The sequence below is a fragment of the Dendrobates tinctorius genome, unplaced genomic scaffold (genome assembly GCF_039654945.1).
Source record: "Dendrobates tinctorius isolate UK_male_01 unplaced genomic scaffold, ASM3965494v1 ptg000016l, whole genome shotgun sequence".
Classification (NCBI taxonomy): domain Eukaryota; kingdom Metazoa; phylum Chordata; class Amphibia; order Anura; family Dendrobatidae; genus Dendrobates; species Dendrobates tinctorius.
Window position 1 is genome coordinate 58,070,647 of NW_027361684.1, and position 16,554 is coordinate 58,087,200.

General features: G+C 40.5%; 1 protein-coding gene across 9 annotated transcripts in view; it reads left to right on the forward strand.

Annotated features, from left to right (window-relative positions):
* Nucleotides 1–16,554, forward strand: part of POLA1 (DNA polymerase alpha 1, catalytic subunit) — a 538,408-nt gene that overhangs the window by 158,240 nt on the left and 363,614 nt on the right. For all 9 annotated transcript variants that reach the window (XM_073565907.1, XM_073565906.1, XM_073565909.1 and 6 more), the window contains exons 22-25: nucleotides 10–103; nucleotides 8,287–8,411; nucleotides 9,103–9,252; nucleotides 9,703–9,825. In XM_073565907.1, coding sequence (XP_073422008.1) covers nucleotides 10–103; nucleotides 8,287–8,411; nucleotides 9,103–9,252; nucleotides 9,703–9,825 — 492 coding nt within the window. The remainder of the gene's footprint in view (nucleotides 1–9; nucleotides 104–8,286; nucleotides 8,412–9,102; nucleotides 9,253–9,702; nucleotides 9,826–16,554) is intronic.

A 16,554-nucleotide genomic window follows, 5' to 3' on the forward strand; every position in this document is an offset into this window, starting at 1 on the left:
TTATTATAGGATGATGATGACTTGGATATAGATCAAAATAAAAACAAGAAAGGTCGTAAAAAGGCTGCTTATGCTGGGGGGTTAGTCCTGGATCCAAAAGTTGGTAAGATGTTTTTTCTTTTTCGGCAAAATTTAAAATCAATGCCACTTTCTTATTTTTCTTCGTAAGATTTTATAATTTAAAGTGTAATTACCAGAATCAAATTATTTTTCACAAAGCAGTGGGCTGCCTCCTATTTTGATCAGGTAAAGACTCTAGCACTTAACCCTTTCATTACAGCACTGTCTGTTGCTTAATTGTAACACAATGCCTGATCTTGAGATTTCATAGAGGCTAATTGGGAGTTGGGCAATTTTGATGTGAGCATACATTTGTAGCCAATATTTGAATGTTAATTACATTCATTTCCTCTCCCCTTTTCCCACCTGTGTATGTGTCCTTTTGTTTTCTTACATGTGCAATTTGGCTTGGATCCTTTTTTTTCCCTACTGTCCTCCTATTTATTATCCTGGTGTGTAAATTATTCAATAAACTGCAATTGTATTTTCTACATGTCTTTTGGGATTTTTTGATCGTTGTTTTCTCCTTATATAATAGTCTAATTATCCCATTACTGTCCATTCATTTGTTTTCTTGCCCAGTAGCATTATGACATCATGCAGTAACTTTCTTTGAGATTAAAATATATGGGCAATTGAAATTCTTCCATGAAGTGTGTAAAGCACAATATATGCATACCTATTATTTATATACAGACTAAGGGTTCTTTCAGATGTTCTTGTATCTGGTACGTGTGTTGACCGTTTTCACACGTACCGGGGATACTTACACACACAGACCCATGCAAGTGAATGGGTCTGTGCACATGTCAGTGTGTTTCCACGAACCGTGTGTCCATGGGCAAAGCATGCTGACATGTCCATTTTTTTAACAGCAGCATGGGCCGCAAAGCGACCTGCACACGTGCACACTGATGACACAAGGATGCGGGCTGCAACTCTCAGCAGTCAGCTTTAGTAAGGTTGGTTATCAAGAACAGGGGTCCCCATGCCGTATTATTTAAATAAAATTTTTTAAAAAGTGGCGTGGTGTCTTCCCATTTTTGACAGCCAGCCAACCTAAAGCAGACAGTTGAGGGTTGGTAAGGGGCCATTGATATTGTCCCACCCAGCCTAAAAATAGCAGCGCACAGCCACCCAGAAAAAGGCACATCTATTAGATATGCCTATTCTGGCGCTTTGCCCGACTCTTCCCACTTGTACTGTGGCGGTGACAAGTGAGGTTCATATCTGAGGGGTGATGTCACCTTTGTATTGTCAGGTGACATCAAGCCCATGGCTTAGTAATGGAGAGACGTCTATAAATAAACACACAGCAAGTATAAAGTCCTTTATTTGAAAAACAAGACAGTTATATTCCATCACCAGAGCTGCTGCAACTCTCAACCCTCAACCTACTGTCTCCTTCCCCACCATCCTGTAGAATGTAAGCCCGCAAAGGGCAGGGTCATCTCTCTGTATCAGTTTGTGATTGTTAGTTTGTTTACTGTAAGTGATATCTGTAATTTGTATGTAACCCCTTCTCTTGTGCAGCACCATGGAATCAATGGCGCTATATAAATAAATTAATAATAATATTCACCTAACATCCATTCTATTGAAACCCTCGTCTCCTGTAATAAAACAAAAATAAAAAACAATATTCCTCACCTGTCCATTGTTCTTTCCCATGCTGTAATCCATGTCTGGGGATAAATGTCTTTCAACCTGGACGGTGCAAAGATGTGACTGTCCAGGCTGAGAACCACTGATGAATGAGCTGCTGTGAGCAGCATCAGTGAGCAGCGATGACCTCAACGAGGTTACTGTGGGTCACTGAGGCTGAGTTCCCAGCCGGGATGAACTGCGGTGACCTCAGAATCGTGAGGAAAAAAATTAAATTTTTTTTAAAATTTATTTATAGCGCAGGCGGTGGCTGATGAATACTCCCATTAGCCGCTGCCTGCTCTTACCGTTATCTGTTGAGTACAACGCTCAACATTCTCCCCTGCTAGCACTGATTGCAGCATGAGCAAGGGAGAATGATGACAGCTGTCTTCAGCACCCGGTGCCGGGGACAGCATTAATAATACAGCCAGTACGTTTGATACATATAATATTGTTTCTGAATATTAGTCATTTACAAGGCAGGCATTCACTCTATACTCTGTCACCCTACCTTGCCACCTTACACCTGCGTAATGGTGCCCCTGCGGGGTGTAGGGTGTTTTATCTTTAATAGGGGTGGCTTTATGAAATTATTTGATATTTAGTGTTAAATTTGGTGATACTTTTGCCTTTAAGAAGTTTTGGACTTGTATATTCACAAGTTTTAAATGAAATTTATTGACATTTAATGATGTACAGTTTTTTTTGTTTTATTTTGTTTTTTTTTCCTCCTTCTGATGTCCAGCCTTGATACAGAACTTATTATGATGCAGTAATACATTTTCTTGCTCTTTGATTGCCATCGCTAATTGGGAGAAAGATCTCAACTTACTAATCTCTCTAGAGCAGTGGAAACAGGCCTTTAAACTCACTTATGCATCTAATATATGTGCCTCCTTGCATGAGTCTTTCTACAAAATAGTCTCCAGGTGGTATTTTACCCCTGTGAGACTAGCTACAATTTTTCCAGGCAGATCTCCTGATTGATGGAAAGAATGCGGCTTTCCAGGTACCTTGCTGCACTTATTTTGGGAATGTCCTAAGATTAGACAATTATGGTTAGAAATCTCTAGAATAGTTGGAAGATTGACTAAGCAAAAAATTATTATATCACCACAAATGGCAGAATTGTCTACAGGCATAGATGTATTCCATCCTTCTCATATTCCAACTGTTATTCACTTATTTCTAATAACCAAGAATGCCATAGCATCCTTGTGGAATGAAAACTCAATTCCTAAGATTAGTGACATTTTAGATAAAATGTCACTACACTGTTCTTATGAGAAGAGTTATTCTCTGGCAAATGATTATTTTATAACATTTAATAAAAGATGGAAATCTTGGATGGACTTTGCTTCTGGTAAAAATTTAACTTAAGTTTTGGTCCATCTCCTTCCATCGTATAACTAACTTATAAGCCGGTTAGATGAGTATTACCCTCTTTAATTGAAACAGAACAACGATGTCTTCCACTACTGTAAGTTATTTGTAGTCTTATTTGTAGTTTCATCTCATTGTATGTTAAATACATAATATATTACTGTTAATTTTGTAAGTTATTTGTAGTCTTATTTGTAGTTTCATCTCATTGTATGTTAAATACATAATATATTACTGTTAATTTTGTAAGTTATTTGTAGTCTTATTTGTAGTTTCATCTCATTGTATGTTAAATACATAATATATTACTGTTAATTTTGTAAGTATATTTAGGATAGCCCTACTGGTTATTCTTGAAACAATACCCTACTGTTATTTTGCAATCTATATTGTAACACGTTCATATAACATTGCTGTTTATTAAATTTTTCATAATAAAATTACGTTTTATTGAAAATGGAAGACCTCATGCAGAGGACTGTGTGCTTTTGGTCCATAATACTCTTCAAACAGGAATTGTGTTGCATGTAGCATTGCTGGTAAAACGGTTTTGCTTTGATGCTGTGCTGCTGGAATGCATGTGAAAAAATCTGCAATGAGACAACGTATCAACTAAGGGGTACTTCACACATAGCGAGATCGCTGAAACGTCACAGGTTTGTGACGCAACAGCGACTTCGCCAGCGATCTCGCTACGTGTGACACATGGCGACCGGCCCCCCGCTGCGATATCGGTGATTGTGCTCGAATGTCCTAGGCCATTTTTCGATCACTGGTGTCCCGCTGGCCAGCATGCATCGCTGTGTTTGACGCCGACGAGCGACCTCGTTGGCGACTCAGAACTCATGGACGCAGGCGGGAGTGGTCAGAATAGCTGCTGTGTGACAAGGTCCCAACGACCGCCGAGGTCGTTATACGCATCGCCCTATCGTTGCTGCGTCGTTGAGTAGATCTACCTGACAGCTTACTAGCGACCATGTAGCGACGCACCCAGCGATCCTTACCCGGTCGTATTGGGATCGCTGGAGCGTCGCTATGTGTAACGGTACCCTTAGTAAGGGCGGATTTCATGTTTCCCAGCATGTCTATTCTTTGTGCACAATTCATATTGGATTTCACCCTTTTCAATGTATAGGGAAAATTCACATATAACATTGTCAGTTTGCCTAAATATTCCTTTATGATGGTCAATAGAGGAAAGTATTTTCTTCCATAATACAGTGGATTGCAAATATATTCACCCCCTTGACATTTTTCCGTGTTTTGCTACCTTACAACCTGGAATTTCACTGTTTTTTTTCTTTTCCCTTTAGGATGTTCATTTGTTCATGTAAAGAACATGCCTACAGTTGAACATTTGTTTTTTCTTTTTTATTGAGAATCAAACATCAAGTAGGACGAAATAACTGAAAACTTCAGTGTGCATAACTATTTACCCTCCTAAAGTCAGTACTTTGTAGAGCCTCCTGTTGTTGCAATTACAGCTGCAAGTCGCTTTGGATAAGTCTATGATCTTTCCATATCATGCCACTGGCATTTTTGCCTGTTCATCAAGGCAAAACTGCTCCAGCTCCTTCAAATTTAGGTGGTTTCCTCTGGGGAACAGCAATATTCAAGTCTGACCAAAATTTTCAATTGGATTAGGGTCTGTGCTTCGACTTGGCCAATCCAAAATATTCACATGTTTTCCCTTAAACCACTCGAGTGATGCTTTAGCAATATGCTTTGGGTCATTGTTTTTTTGGAAGGTGAACCTCTTTCTCAGTCTCAATTCACTGACATGCAAAACAGAAGCCGCGGAGACACCATCACATGTTTCTCAACGCAAGCAATGACCAACCAGGTCTTTCCCCGGGAATCCGCAGTGATTCTAGAGCACTGCCCCATCCCTGTTTTGCATATTTCCCATAAGGGATGGGGGCAGTGCTCTAGAATCACTGCGTTGAGAAACACGTGATGGTGTCAACGCAGTGTTGGATGTTGATCTCCATGAGTTCATTCATCCTCATTTTTCACAGTCTTTTACTAGGCATTGCTCCTACCAGCCAGTTTCCTACTCCACACTGATGAGGGGCAATACCCCGAAACAGCTGTCTGTGGATGGATACCATGTTTTGGCATAGGTCGTTTCCTTCATTGGAGACTGCCCTTCCCGTGGTTGTTCCTTCCCGGGGAAAGACCTGGCTGGTCATTGCTTGCGTTGAGAAACGTGATGGTGTCTCCGCGGCTTCTGTTTTGCATATTTCCCATAAGGGATGGGGGCAGTGCTCTAGAATCACTGCGTTGAGAAACACGTGATGGTGTCTCCGCAGTGTTGGATGTTGATCTCCATGAGTTCATTCATCCTCATTTTTCTCAATTCACTGACAGACTGAAACATGTTTTGCTGAAGAATAACCCTGTATTTTGCACCATCCATCTTCCCCTCGACTCGGACCATATTCCCTGTTCCTGCTGCTGAAAAACATCTCCACAGCTTGACGCTGCTACCACCACGTTTCACTCTATGGATGGTGTTCTTGGGGGTGATGAGCTTTGTTGGTTTGGCGCCAGACATAGCATTTACCTTGGTGGCCAAAAAGATCAAATTTGGTCTTATCTGACCACAGCACCTTCCATACATTTGGGGAGTCTCCCACATGTCTTTTGGCAAATCAAAACGAGCTTAGATTTTTTGTGTCATTAAATGTTTTTTTTTTTTGCCCACTCTTCCATAAAGTTCACCTGTATGCAGCATACAACTTAACTTATTGTGGTCGTATGGACAGATGCTCTAGTCTCTATTGGGAACTCTGCAGCTCATCAGGTTTATCTTTGGTGTCTGTTCTGACTCTCGGATAATTGCCCTCCTTGCCTGGGCTTAGAGATTTAGCATGCTGTGCCCTCACTTTGCAGGTTTGCTGTGTTACCATGTTCTTTCCATTTAATAATAATGGATTTGATGGTGTTTGGGAATCATTAAAGATTGGGATATTTATTTTTTTTATACCCCAAACCGGACTTGTTTGGAGATTTCCTTGGTCTACATTGTGTTTGTTTAGTGGTGCCTCTTGCTTAATGGTGTTGCAGCCTCTGTGGCCTATATACTGACAGACCATGTGACACTTAGATTGCACAAAGGTGGATTTCCTGTCACTGAGCATGTGACTTACAAAAGTAATTGCTTGCCCCAGAAATGTTTAGTAGTGAATACATATGCACATGCCAATTTTTAGTTATTTGATCCCATAAATTTAATTATGCCTGTATTTTTCTCACTTCACCAACTTGGACTATTTATCACACACAAATTGATTACAAAAATATTTAAACACAGGTTGTAATGTAATAAAATGCCAAGCGAGTGAATACTTTCGCAATCCACTGTATGCATGTTCCTCATACAATAAAACAAACGAAAAAAAACGAAAAAATGTCCAATGATAAAATACTTTATTTTAATATAGTTAAAATTAATGAAAATCAGGGGAGGCCAATGCCAAAATAAAGGCACACCCTGGGGACAACAGTAATTACTCAATATCAATACATCACAAAGAATATCTCACAATGTTAAAAAAATAAATAAATAAATAATAACAAGTGTCAATACAATATCTTGTGTAAAACAGCCAAAATATATCATATAAAGTGTAGTCAAAAAGACTGTGCAAAGGACTAAATAGATATATACACATCAATATATAGTCACAATAAAGTGCATAGCAGATTAACAAAAAATAAATAAAAAATAAAAAATTGCCACACATAAAGTGCCATGTGCAACAATAATAAAGTGAATTAGCACAAGTAATTTAAATGTAGTGATAAAACAATGAATAAACTTGCAAGCACAATGTGGATACCTTTCAGCTGCTTTAGTCCCCGGGATGTGCCAGCCCCGACGCGCGTTTCGGCGTACCTTCGTCAGGGGGTGGCAACATCCAGGCAGGAAGGAGTTTAAATAGGGCATAATAACCAATGAGAGCAGGGGAAGTGCATAATGACGCACGCAGGAATCACGGTACGCCGAAACGCGTGTCGGGGCTGGCACATCCCTGGGACTAAAGCAGCTGAAAGGTATCCACATTGTGCTTGCAAGTTTATTCATTGTTTTATCACTACATTTAAATTACTTGTGCTAATTCACTTTATTATCGTTGCACATTGCACATTGCACTTTGTGTGGCAATTTATTTTTTATTTATTTTTTATTTTTTGTTAATCTGCTATGCACTTTATTGTGGCTATATATTGATGTGTATATATCTATTTAGTCCTTTGCACAGTCTTTTTGACTACACTTTATATGATATATTTTGGCTGTTTTACACAAAGATATTGTATTGACACTTGTTATTATTTATTTATTATTTTTTTTTAACATTGTGAGATATTCTTTGTGATGTATTGATATTGAGTAATTACTGTTGTCCCCAGGGTGTGCCTTTATTTTGGCATTGGCCTCCCCTGATTTTCATTAATTTTAACTATATTAAAATAAAGTATTTTATCATTGGACATTTTTTCGTTTTTTTTCGTTTGTTTTATTCTATTATCCGAGTTGTCCTTTATATTTCCATGGGTGCATAATTATGATTTTAGGTCAACTTATTATATATTGCACTTCCTTTGAGTCATTTATTTTAATGTTCCTCGTACAGTGTAAGAATGCTGTGACACATTTGTCTATGTTCCATAATAAATAAATGCTGATTATGATTCGTTCCAACAACCATATTTTTACTCAGTGGGACAGGGCAGACTAGATTTTTTAAATTTTTTATTTTTTTTATCCCGACTGAATCTGAATGTAAAAAAATAATAAATAAAAAAATCACAGCATGCGCTAGTATCTTCTCTAAATCAAACCTTTCTAGTCTTTTGGCACGCAAAAATAATTAGATGCCATACGTATAGCATACGTCTTTTACAAATACATTGCAATTTTTAGCAAAGGAAACTGTAGATGGTCTTGTAAATTATTAACTGCTGCGATAAAAAAAGCAGATTATCCATGGATGACCAGTAAGAAAAAATAATTGCCTGAGTTTTCTGGATGAAACGCTGACGATTCTTTTTATACTCGTGTGAACCCGGCCTTAATGTCATGACTGTTTTCTTGCGTGACTTTGGGTTTTGTTTTAGTCTGGCCTTAGATTTATAGAATTGTAATTAGTCATTAGACTAATTTGTAATTTCTTTCTTCCTCTTTAGGGTTTTATGACAAGTTCATATTGCTTCTGGATTTTAACAGCTTGTACCCCTCCATTATCCAAGAGTATAACATCTGTTTCACCACAGTGCATCGAACAGCTGCTTATGCTCAGAAAGCAAAAGAGGTTAGTGTGCTGCATAGCGATCGTTGGCACAACCATTTCTACAAGTGTGTGTGCCCAAGTATTTCCATGAAAAGGCTGCATTTATGTAAATGATCTGCTCTGCCGAAAAAGTAAAATGCATCAAACCGTGCATGGTCTCGGAAAGAAACTATAGAGAAATAGATTGTGTGACGTGCAACATAATGACCAGGACTATCATGGTAATGATCAGGCGTTCCAGAAAATGAATTGTATGGCCAGTGTGTACACAATGCAATGATTTCTCTTATTGTAATCTGTGCCCTCAGCACTTGTTGGTCAGTCATTAATAGCTGTGCCACTTCAGGTGACATGCTTACCTTATATGCAGCGTAACACGCTCCTGCCTTACATGACAGACCCCGTTTCTGCAAACCTTCCATAAGCAATGGGTTAATTGTGCTGCTATCCAATTGATCACAAGCCATGTTTCCCTTTTATGAATAAAATTGCTAGGGCTTCTGCAAGCAGTCTGATAGATTCTGATTTTTCTTTTTGGCTGCTTGGCGTCTTGCAAGATAATCAGCACATTGGAGCAGGGACATCGGTTTAGGACAGATTAGAGCTACGAGAGACTAGCAAATGCTGCTGCTTGAGATGCGATTTCCGAGAGAAGGAAGCAGAATTAAGGATGGTTTTGCTTATTGCTTTTTTTTCTGCATTGTTGTTGCAGAATGAGGATCAAGACGAAATTCCAGAGCTACCTAGTTCTGATCTAGAAATGGGAATCTTGCCTCGGGAGATCCGGAAACTAGTGGAGAGAAGACGTCATGTCAAGCAATTGATGAAACAGCCCGACCTCAATCCAGACATGTACCTGCAGGTAATGATGAGCTGGAGGCCTGTTGGAGGGTTAGTGCCTGCTTGTGGATTTAATGTCCCCATTCCGGCGCTGATTATGGTATTCTTGACACTGCAGCTTATGTTTAGTTTGAAATATATCAATTGTATATGACCAGCAAAATACACTGATGTATATCATCCCAGGCATGCTCAGAAAATCAGCGATGATCAATATTGTGCAATATATTAGGTAAATGTTTTAATTTTTACCCTTAAAAATTTTAACAAGGTTTGTGGAACTCTCCGGCTTTGATATAACATTTTGTATGAAAGTTCTGTATCCGGATCTGAATTACTATTTTTTTCTTTTTCTGGTAGATGGCCGTGGGTGTAAGGGTCATTATCAGTCTGTAGTACATTATTTCTGAGAACAGGTCAGTCACTTTCCCATTTACTGATTGCTTACTTAATTATTTTTTTTTCCTTTCAGTATGACATCAGACAGAAGGCTCTGAAGCTCACTGCCAACAGCATGTATGGCTGTCTGGGCTTTTCTTACAGCAGATTCTATGCCAAGCCCCTGGCTGCTCTGGTCACTCATCAAGGGCGAGAGGTAAGCGTTCCCTGCCATGGCATCCTATGTGAATGTCCACTGCGCCTACTGTAGGGTAAAGCAGCTACAACAGCTGATAAGATTTGTCACATGCTTGCCGCGTCTTCCCAGTGTTTTTCTTTTCTTGTTGACGCTTTTGACCTCTGTTCCAAAGACTTTGGGCGTTCTTTAACTAACTGTAATGGCAGGGCAATTCTAGTAATTATCTAGTTTACAAAGGGGTCATTGTAAAATTTCCCTGAAATAATTTTTTCATATTTGCTTTATTTATTCCAATCTATTAAAGTGTAAGATGCACAAGGCTTAGGAGCTTTAACAGTGACAAGGTGTGAACAGAGGGGAATGCATGATGAGGAATCATGGCACGATGATAAAAGTATTTACTCTGAGTGCCATGTACTGCGATGATGAGATCCGTGCCCTCCGCTGAGCTCCCTGCTGTGGTGGTATACGTGATGCACCATTTCGAGAACATTTTCTGTAATGTTACTTGTTTTTTTTCTAATATACAATTAATATATATAATACACACACACACACACACACACACACACACACATTTAGGTTTCTGTAATCGCCTGCTATAAAACTTATGTGCGTTCCACAGTTTTCCAAGGTTAATATGAATGTTAGAGAATGAGATCTTGTGATGGGAGTCGTATGCGCCTGCTGCTGCCTTGTCTTCAGCCGGCTGATGTACAGACAGTCTCTGGCTGGAAGGTTCCCGCAGCAGATGTTTCACTAGGTGGCGATAGATACTTTGAGATCATTAAACAATTAAGAGATTTCATGCATCTGAACTTTTGTTTTCACTGTTAAGGAGTCTAGTAATAAAGTGTGAAAGGGCTCCAATTAGTTTTTGTTTTTCTGCCCCCTTCTCTGAGTTAATTGGTTGACTCAATCAACATTTATTACAATATCAGCAACTTCTGTTGTCTTTGTTTTCTGTTTTTTTTTTTTTTTGTTTTTTTTTACAAGCTTGTTGCATAAATTTCCCCAAACCTCTGGAATTGGCTGTGTAATTTAATTTGTGGGACAGCGTTGACCTTTACGCGTATATTTGGAAGCATTTTAATTTGAGTTTTCGTTTGCTGGCGCTGTGTTATATGAAGGAATTGAATTTTCTTAGTTTTAATAAGGGTGGTCTATGATGCTTTAATATAAATCGGCTCCACTGAGCCCCCTTGTTCTTTCTGATCTCTCACCGTGACTATTCATGCTTACATTATTGTAGTAATCAATATGTTCGAGACTATATGGTAATGCAGCTGTGCCTGAGGCGCGGATATATATGCCGTCCTTCCATCTGATACATAATTATCGTTTTAATTAGGAAACAAAGGGTGGTTATTAATGGAGCACACTCGGACTGGGTCACGGTTAGCAGTGGGGTACCACAGGGGTCAGTTTTGGGCCCGCTTCTTTTTAACATATTTATTAATGACCTTGTAGGGGGCATAGAGAGTAGAATTTCAATATTTGCAGATGACACTAAACTCTGCAGGGTAATTAATACAGAGGAGGACAATTTTATATTACAGGAGGATTTATGTAAACTAGAAGCTTGGGCTGATAAATGGCAAATGAGCTTTAATGGGGATAAATGTAAGGTCATGCACTTGGGTAGAACGAACAAGTTGTATAATTATGTGCTTAATTGTAAAACACTGGGCAAAACAGTCACTGAAAAAGACCTGGGTGTATGGGTGGACGACAAACTCACATTTAGTGGCCAGAGTCAAGCAGCTGCTGCAAAGGCAAATAAAATAATGGGATGCATTAAAAGAGGCATAGATGCTCATGAGGAGAACATAATTTTACCTCTATATAAGTCACTAGTGCGACCACACTTAGAATACTGTGTACAGTTCTGGTCTCCGGTGTATAAGAAAGACATAGCTGAACTGGAGCGGGTGCAGAGAAGAGCGACCAAGGTTATTAGGGAACTAGGGGGTCTGCAATACCAAGACAGGTTATTACACTTGGGGTTATTTAGTTTGGAGAATCGAAGGCTTAGGGGTGATCTTATTACAATGTATAAATATATGTGGGGACAATACAAAGACCTTTCTAATGATCTTTTTACTCTTAGACCTGTGACGGGGACAAGGGGGCATCCTCTACGTCTGGAGGAAAGAAGGTTTAAGCATACTCACAGACGCGGATTCTTTACTGTAAGAGCAGTGAGACTATGGAACTCTCTGCCATATGATGTTGTAATGAGTGATTCACTACTAAAATTTAAGAAGGGACTGGATGCCTTTCTTGAAAAGTATAATATTACAGGGTATATACACTAGTCTCCTTAATATTGCGTTGATCCAGGGAGCTAGTCTGATTGCCGTATGTGGAGTCGGGAAGGAATTTTTTTCCCCATTGTGAAGCTTACTGTTGCCACATGGGGTTTTTTTTGCCTTCCTCTGGATCAACATGTTAGGGCAAGTTAGGATAGGATATGGGTTGAACTAGATGGACTTAGTCTCCCTTCAACCTTAATTACTATGTTACTATGTTACTATGTTTCATAATTTGCCAGCAGATTTCTGGCTTGTTCAGTAATGGATGTAGCTATCCTATTCCCCTCCGTAGACTCTGCTGCCAGTCTTGGTTCTTGCAGCTGTCTTCCATATTTTTTCCCCTCTTTAGTGGTCATGTATTTGTATCCCTTTCTTCTTTATTTGGGGAAGGAAAAATAAAATGGACTTGTTACCTGAAATCACTTAATACTTTCTTATTGAATAGTTGAAACTTATTAGCATTTTTGTTTCTTGGTGAGGCTCTGTCATCATGCCTGACATGTTTTATTTTAGGAAACTCTTATTTTCTTTGACATTATTTTGGTCATTTTTTTTGGAACTCTGCACTTGTGCAGTTCCTCTGTTATTCATCCTGAATATGTATGAATAAATCAATATCTTGGCGTTTATCAAACCTCTTGTTTAAGGGGTGAGAGAAAAGAATCTAAGTACAAGTTGCAGGAACAAACTATAATGGGAAATTTAATAATGAGGAATTTTATCATGTCCTATATTATGTGCTTGGAAAGTAGCACCACAAATTGCCTTTGAACTTGAAATTGTTCCATCTGGACTAAACATGCTCAATTTTCCTTTAGGATGGTGTGGAGAGCTTCCCTGCCCAAATTGGATGTCCTAATAAAGGGTGTTTCTGTTACGGTTGCTGTTACGGGGGCGAAGAGGAACAACCCGGAAGTGGACCCTCTGGGTCACGGCTCCAGAGCCCCTGAGGGCTAGCGGCCCAGGTGTGGCCACCCCCTATACAGGGAGTGTTAGGGGCAGGCCCACTGAGGGTAGAACCATGACGGCCCGAACCAAAGGGGCGACTGGGGTACGCCTGGAGAGGATACACAGGGAATCAGGGCTGTTGCAGAGAAGGACCTGGAATAACGGAGAACGAGCTGCGTGACAGACTCAGCGGATGGCACAAGGCGGGAGGCTGCAATAGAGAGGAACAACGGATAAGGCACAGACTGGGAGACCGGGCAGGAGACAGGCGGACAGAGGCAGACACAGGAGAAAACGGAGGCTAGGGCAGGCAGAAGAGACAGGGCAAGAGCTGACAGGGATGGCGCAGACAAGAGGTACGGCCTGAGACACAGCGAACGCTGCAGGAGACAGCGTCACCGAAGTCGACAGTCAGGCACCTTACCTGACTCGACACAGATCCTAAATAACCGGTGGACGCCGCCATGTTGGGGGCGGCGCCACCGCATCATCACTACCAGGAGGCAGAGCGCCGGGATCCCCACAGTGCGCAGGCGCCCGACGCCGAGGAACACTGAAGCCGGGCGCGGTGATGCGCCGGGGCACATGGACGCGCCGGGGCATAGGGGCGCGCAGCAGCATAGGGACGCGCAGCAGCAGGGACCGTGACAGTTTCCATTACACATTCATGAATTATCCCTAGAATAAATCATTAATATTAGAGCGATGGGGTCCGACAACTGGTCCCACTGCTGATCAGCTACTGGTTTTGTCAGCGTCCGGATGTAAACCGTGTACAAAGCGGAATAGCACTCCCCATGCCCTGTTTGTTGGCCCCTGTCCGGTACGGCTCTTTGGCACCTATCACTAATGTCATAGCTGTTCTGCAGAACCCTGGAATGGCTATTATACAGCCGTGCTACTGTGTTGTCTTCATTATTTACCCACATACATTTCCTGGTATTGCAATTTGTTTTGTACATTAGATGGCTGTTCCCTTAACGACGATGACAGCCCTCTCCCATACACAGGAGTGCTTGTCTGGCTGACATGCTGTCAACTTATCGCTGGAAAAACAATGCGATCGGCAGTCCAAAATCGGACGTGTCCGATCGAAATCCTCATTGACCGTCAGTTGGCTGATGTCGTTGGTATCGGAGGTTTTGTCCAACATTTCTCTGTAACTTAACTTTGGTCCCTCGTACATGGTCAGCACGCCAGTGTCTGAGTAAGTGATGATGAGTTTCCCTCCATGTCCCCTTCATTGATATAGTCGTCTGGAGGGTTATGTGAGGTTAGCCCTCAGTTTGGTTTGTTTAAATAAAGATAAATTGCTCCACAGCGCCTTACATACATTAGAATCACTGTCCCCATTGGGGAACACAGCCTAGATTCCTTATCAGGATGTCTTTTAAGTGTGAGAGGACCACAAAAGGAAACTGACGCAAACACGGGGAGAACATACAAACTTTTTGCAGATGTTGTCCATGGTGGGATTTGAACGTAGGACCCCAGCGCTGCAAGGCTGCAGTGTTAACCACTGAGCCACCGTGCTGCACAGTGCTAACATTATTATGGTAGTTATTAATTTATGGTGTCCAAAGTGCAAAAGTAGACTGTAAAAATATGTGAATATATTATGGCTACAATTATTTGGATGGCCAACTGAATTAGTGGTTCACTACCTGTATCAGACCATTACTTTTTTATTTTTTTTGCAATTGCTCAAACTTTGAGTTTTGTAGTGTGCTTTTGGTCAATGTTGTTTTTTTTTTTCCCCCCTTCTCTCACAACAGCTGGTCTAGATAACAAGGCAGAACCTTTTGGCTAAGCCCAGCAACCTTTCTCTGTTACACAGGGCATGCCAAGCATGTATGATAGATTATCACAAAGATCATGCTATTGGTGGAGATTTGTTTCGCCCCTGCCCTTTCTACTTCTGACACAACTGTAACCTACACCATCTTCACAACTGTTGCATCTTTCCATTTTTCTTTTTAATTTTTATTTATAGCTTCTAGCGCTCTCATTGTTCCAGAATTTCTCTGATTTATCTGTAGTTGTCCCGCGGTCCTGAGTGCAGCCTAACTTTCTCATAGTCTGCTGATGGGAAGAAATGACAAAATGGCACTTTGTAATTAGTTTCCAGGTGTCTTGAGTTACATTTTTCTTCTGTGTGTGAGGCTACATTGTGAACCACTTTATATTAGTACATAACTGCAGGGATGGGGCTTCATTTTTAGTTTTCAGTTGTGAATTTTATTGCTGTAACTAACTAAAAAATTTGTTTAACATAATAAAAGTACCGCTTTCTTCCAAGAAGGCCTTTCTCTAACTGTTGTATTCAATAGTCTATCATTAGCGCACAAGAAACGGGAAAAGAAATTTATCTCAGATGTCCAAGATGTGTTCAACAGATTAGTAAAGCTTTTTTTTTTTTTAATTAGGTAACCAATACACAGATTATAGGAAAATAAATGCAGGCGAGTAATAGGAATAAGACTGGGATGGAAACAACCTGGTTCCAAATATATACATATCCATGCCACGTGTACCTGAATAGAGTTACCCATATATTTCTAGTCTAAAAGGGAAGCGGTCCGGTCCCCTGACTGTTCTCAACTGTTACGTATGCATGGGAATTTCCTTAATCTGATAAGGTGTTTTATGAGCTTTCTTAATGCTGCAGTTCTTTAAAAAATTGACTTTAATAATCCTGCAGTTCACATACACTAATAAGACAGGAGTAGTCCAACAGGGTGTCCTTCACAGGAGTAGTATTGCCTCTGACCTCCTAATCCTGGCTCCATGGATGGGAATGCCAGCCTGTATACACTCTCTGTATGGTAGGATGGTTATGTATGCCATTAGTCATGCCAAGAGCGGCATGATTGGAAGATCCATGGCAGGACTAGTCCAGGAAAGAGACGCTTTGCTGAACTAGACCTGCTGCACTAACACATGTGATGCTGCAGAATTGAAGTACATATTTCAAACAGTTCAACATTATTTACCCCCATGAAATGCCTCATCAGGTCCCTTTTACATAAAAAAGTAGAGAGGATGGAGTGTAAAAAAAAAAAAAAGGGCTGAATTCTCATCAGCCTGTAGGTGCTCCTGATGATCCTGTAGGCTGATCCTATAGGCTTTGGTGAAGGTCCAGTAGGTTTTCCTGGATGCTGACAGGCAAGGATATTACTTTGTAAAATAACTTTTTTACGGTTATCTTAATTTCTCGGTCACTTCATTGGGGAACACAGGAACCTTGGGTTAATATGCTGCCACCTGCAGGCTGACACTAGGAATACATCTTAGAAAAAAAGCTGACTCCTCCCCAACAGTCTACACCCAGTGAACAACTAGGTGTTAGCTGCCCAGGTGTAGCCTGGTGGAGGGGAGGCTTCTTTTTTATAAGATGTGTTCTTAGTGTCAGTTTCCAACAGCAAAATAGCCCCTGTCTGTTCTGAGTTGGTATAGAGCTTTTCCAGAAACAATTTAGTTGGGG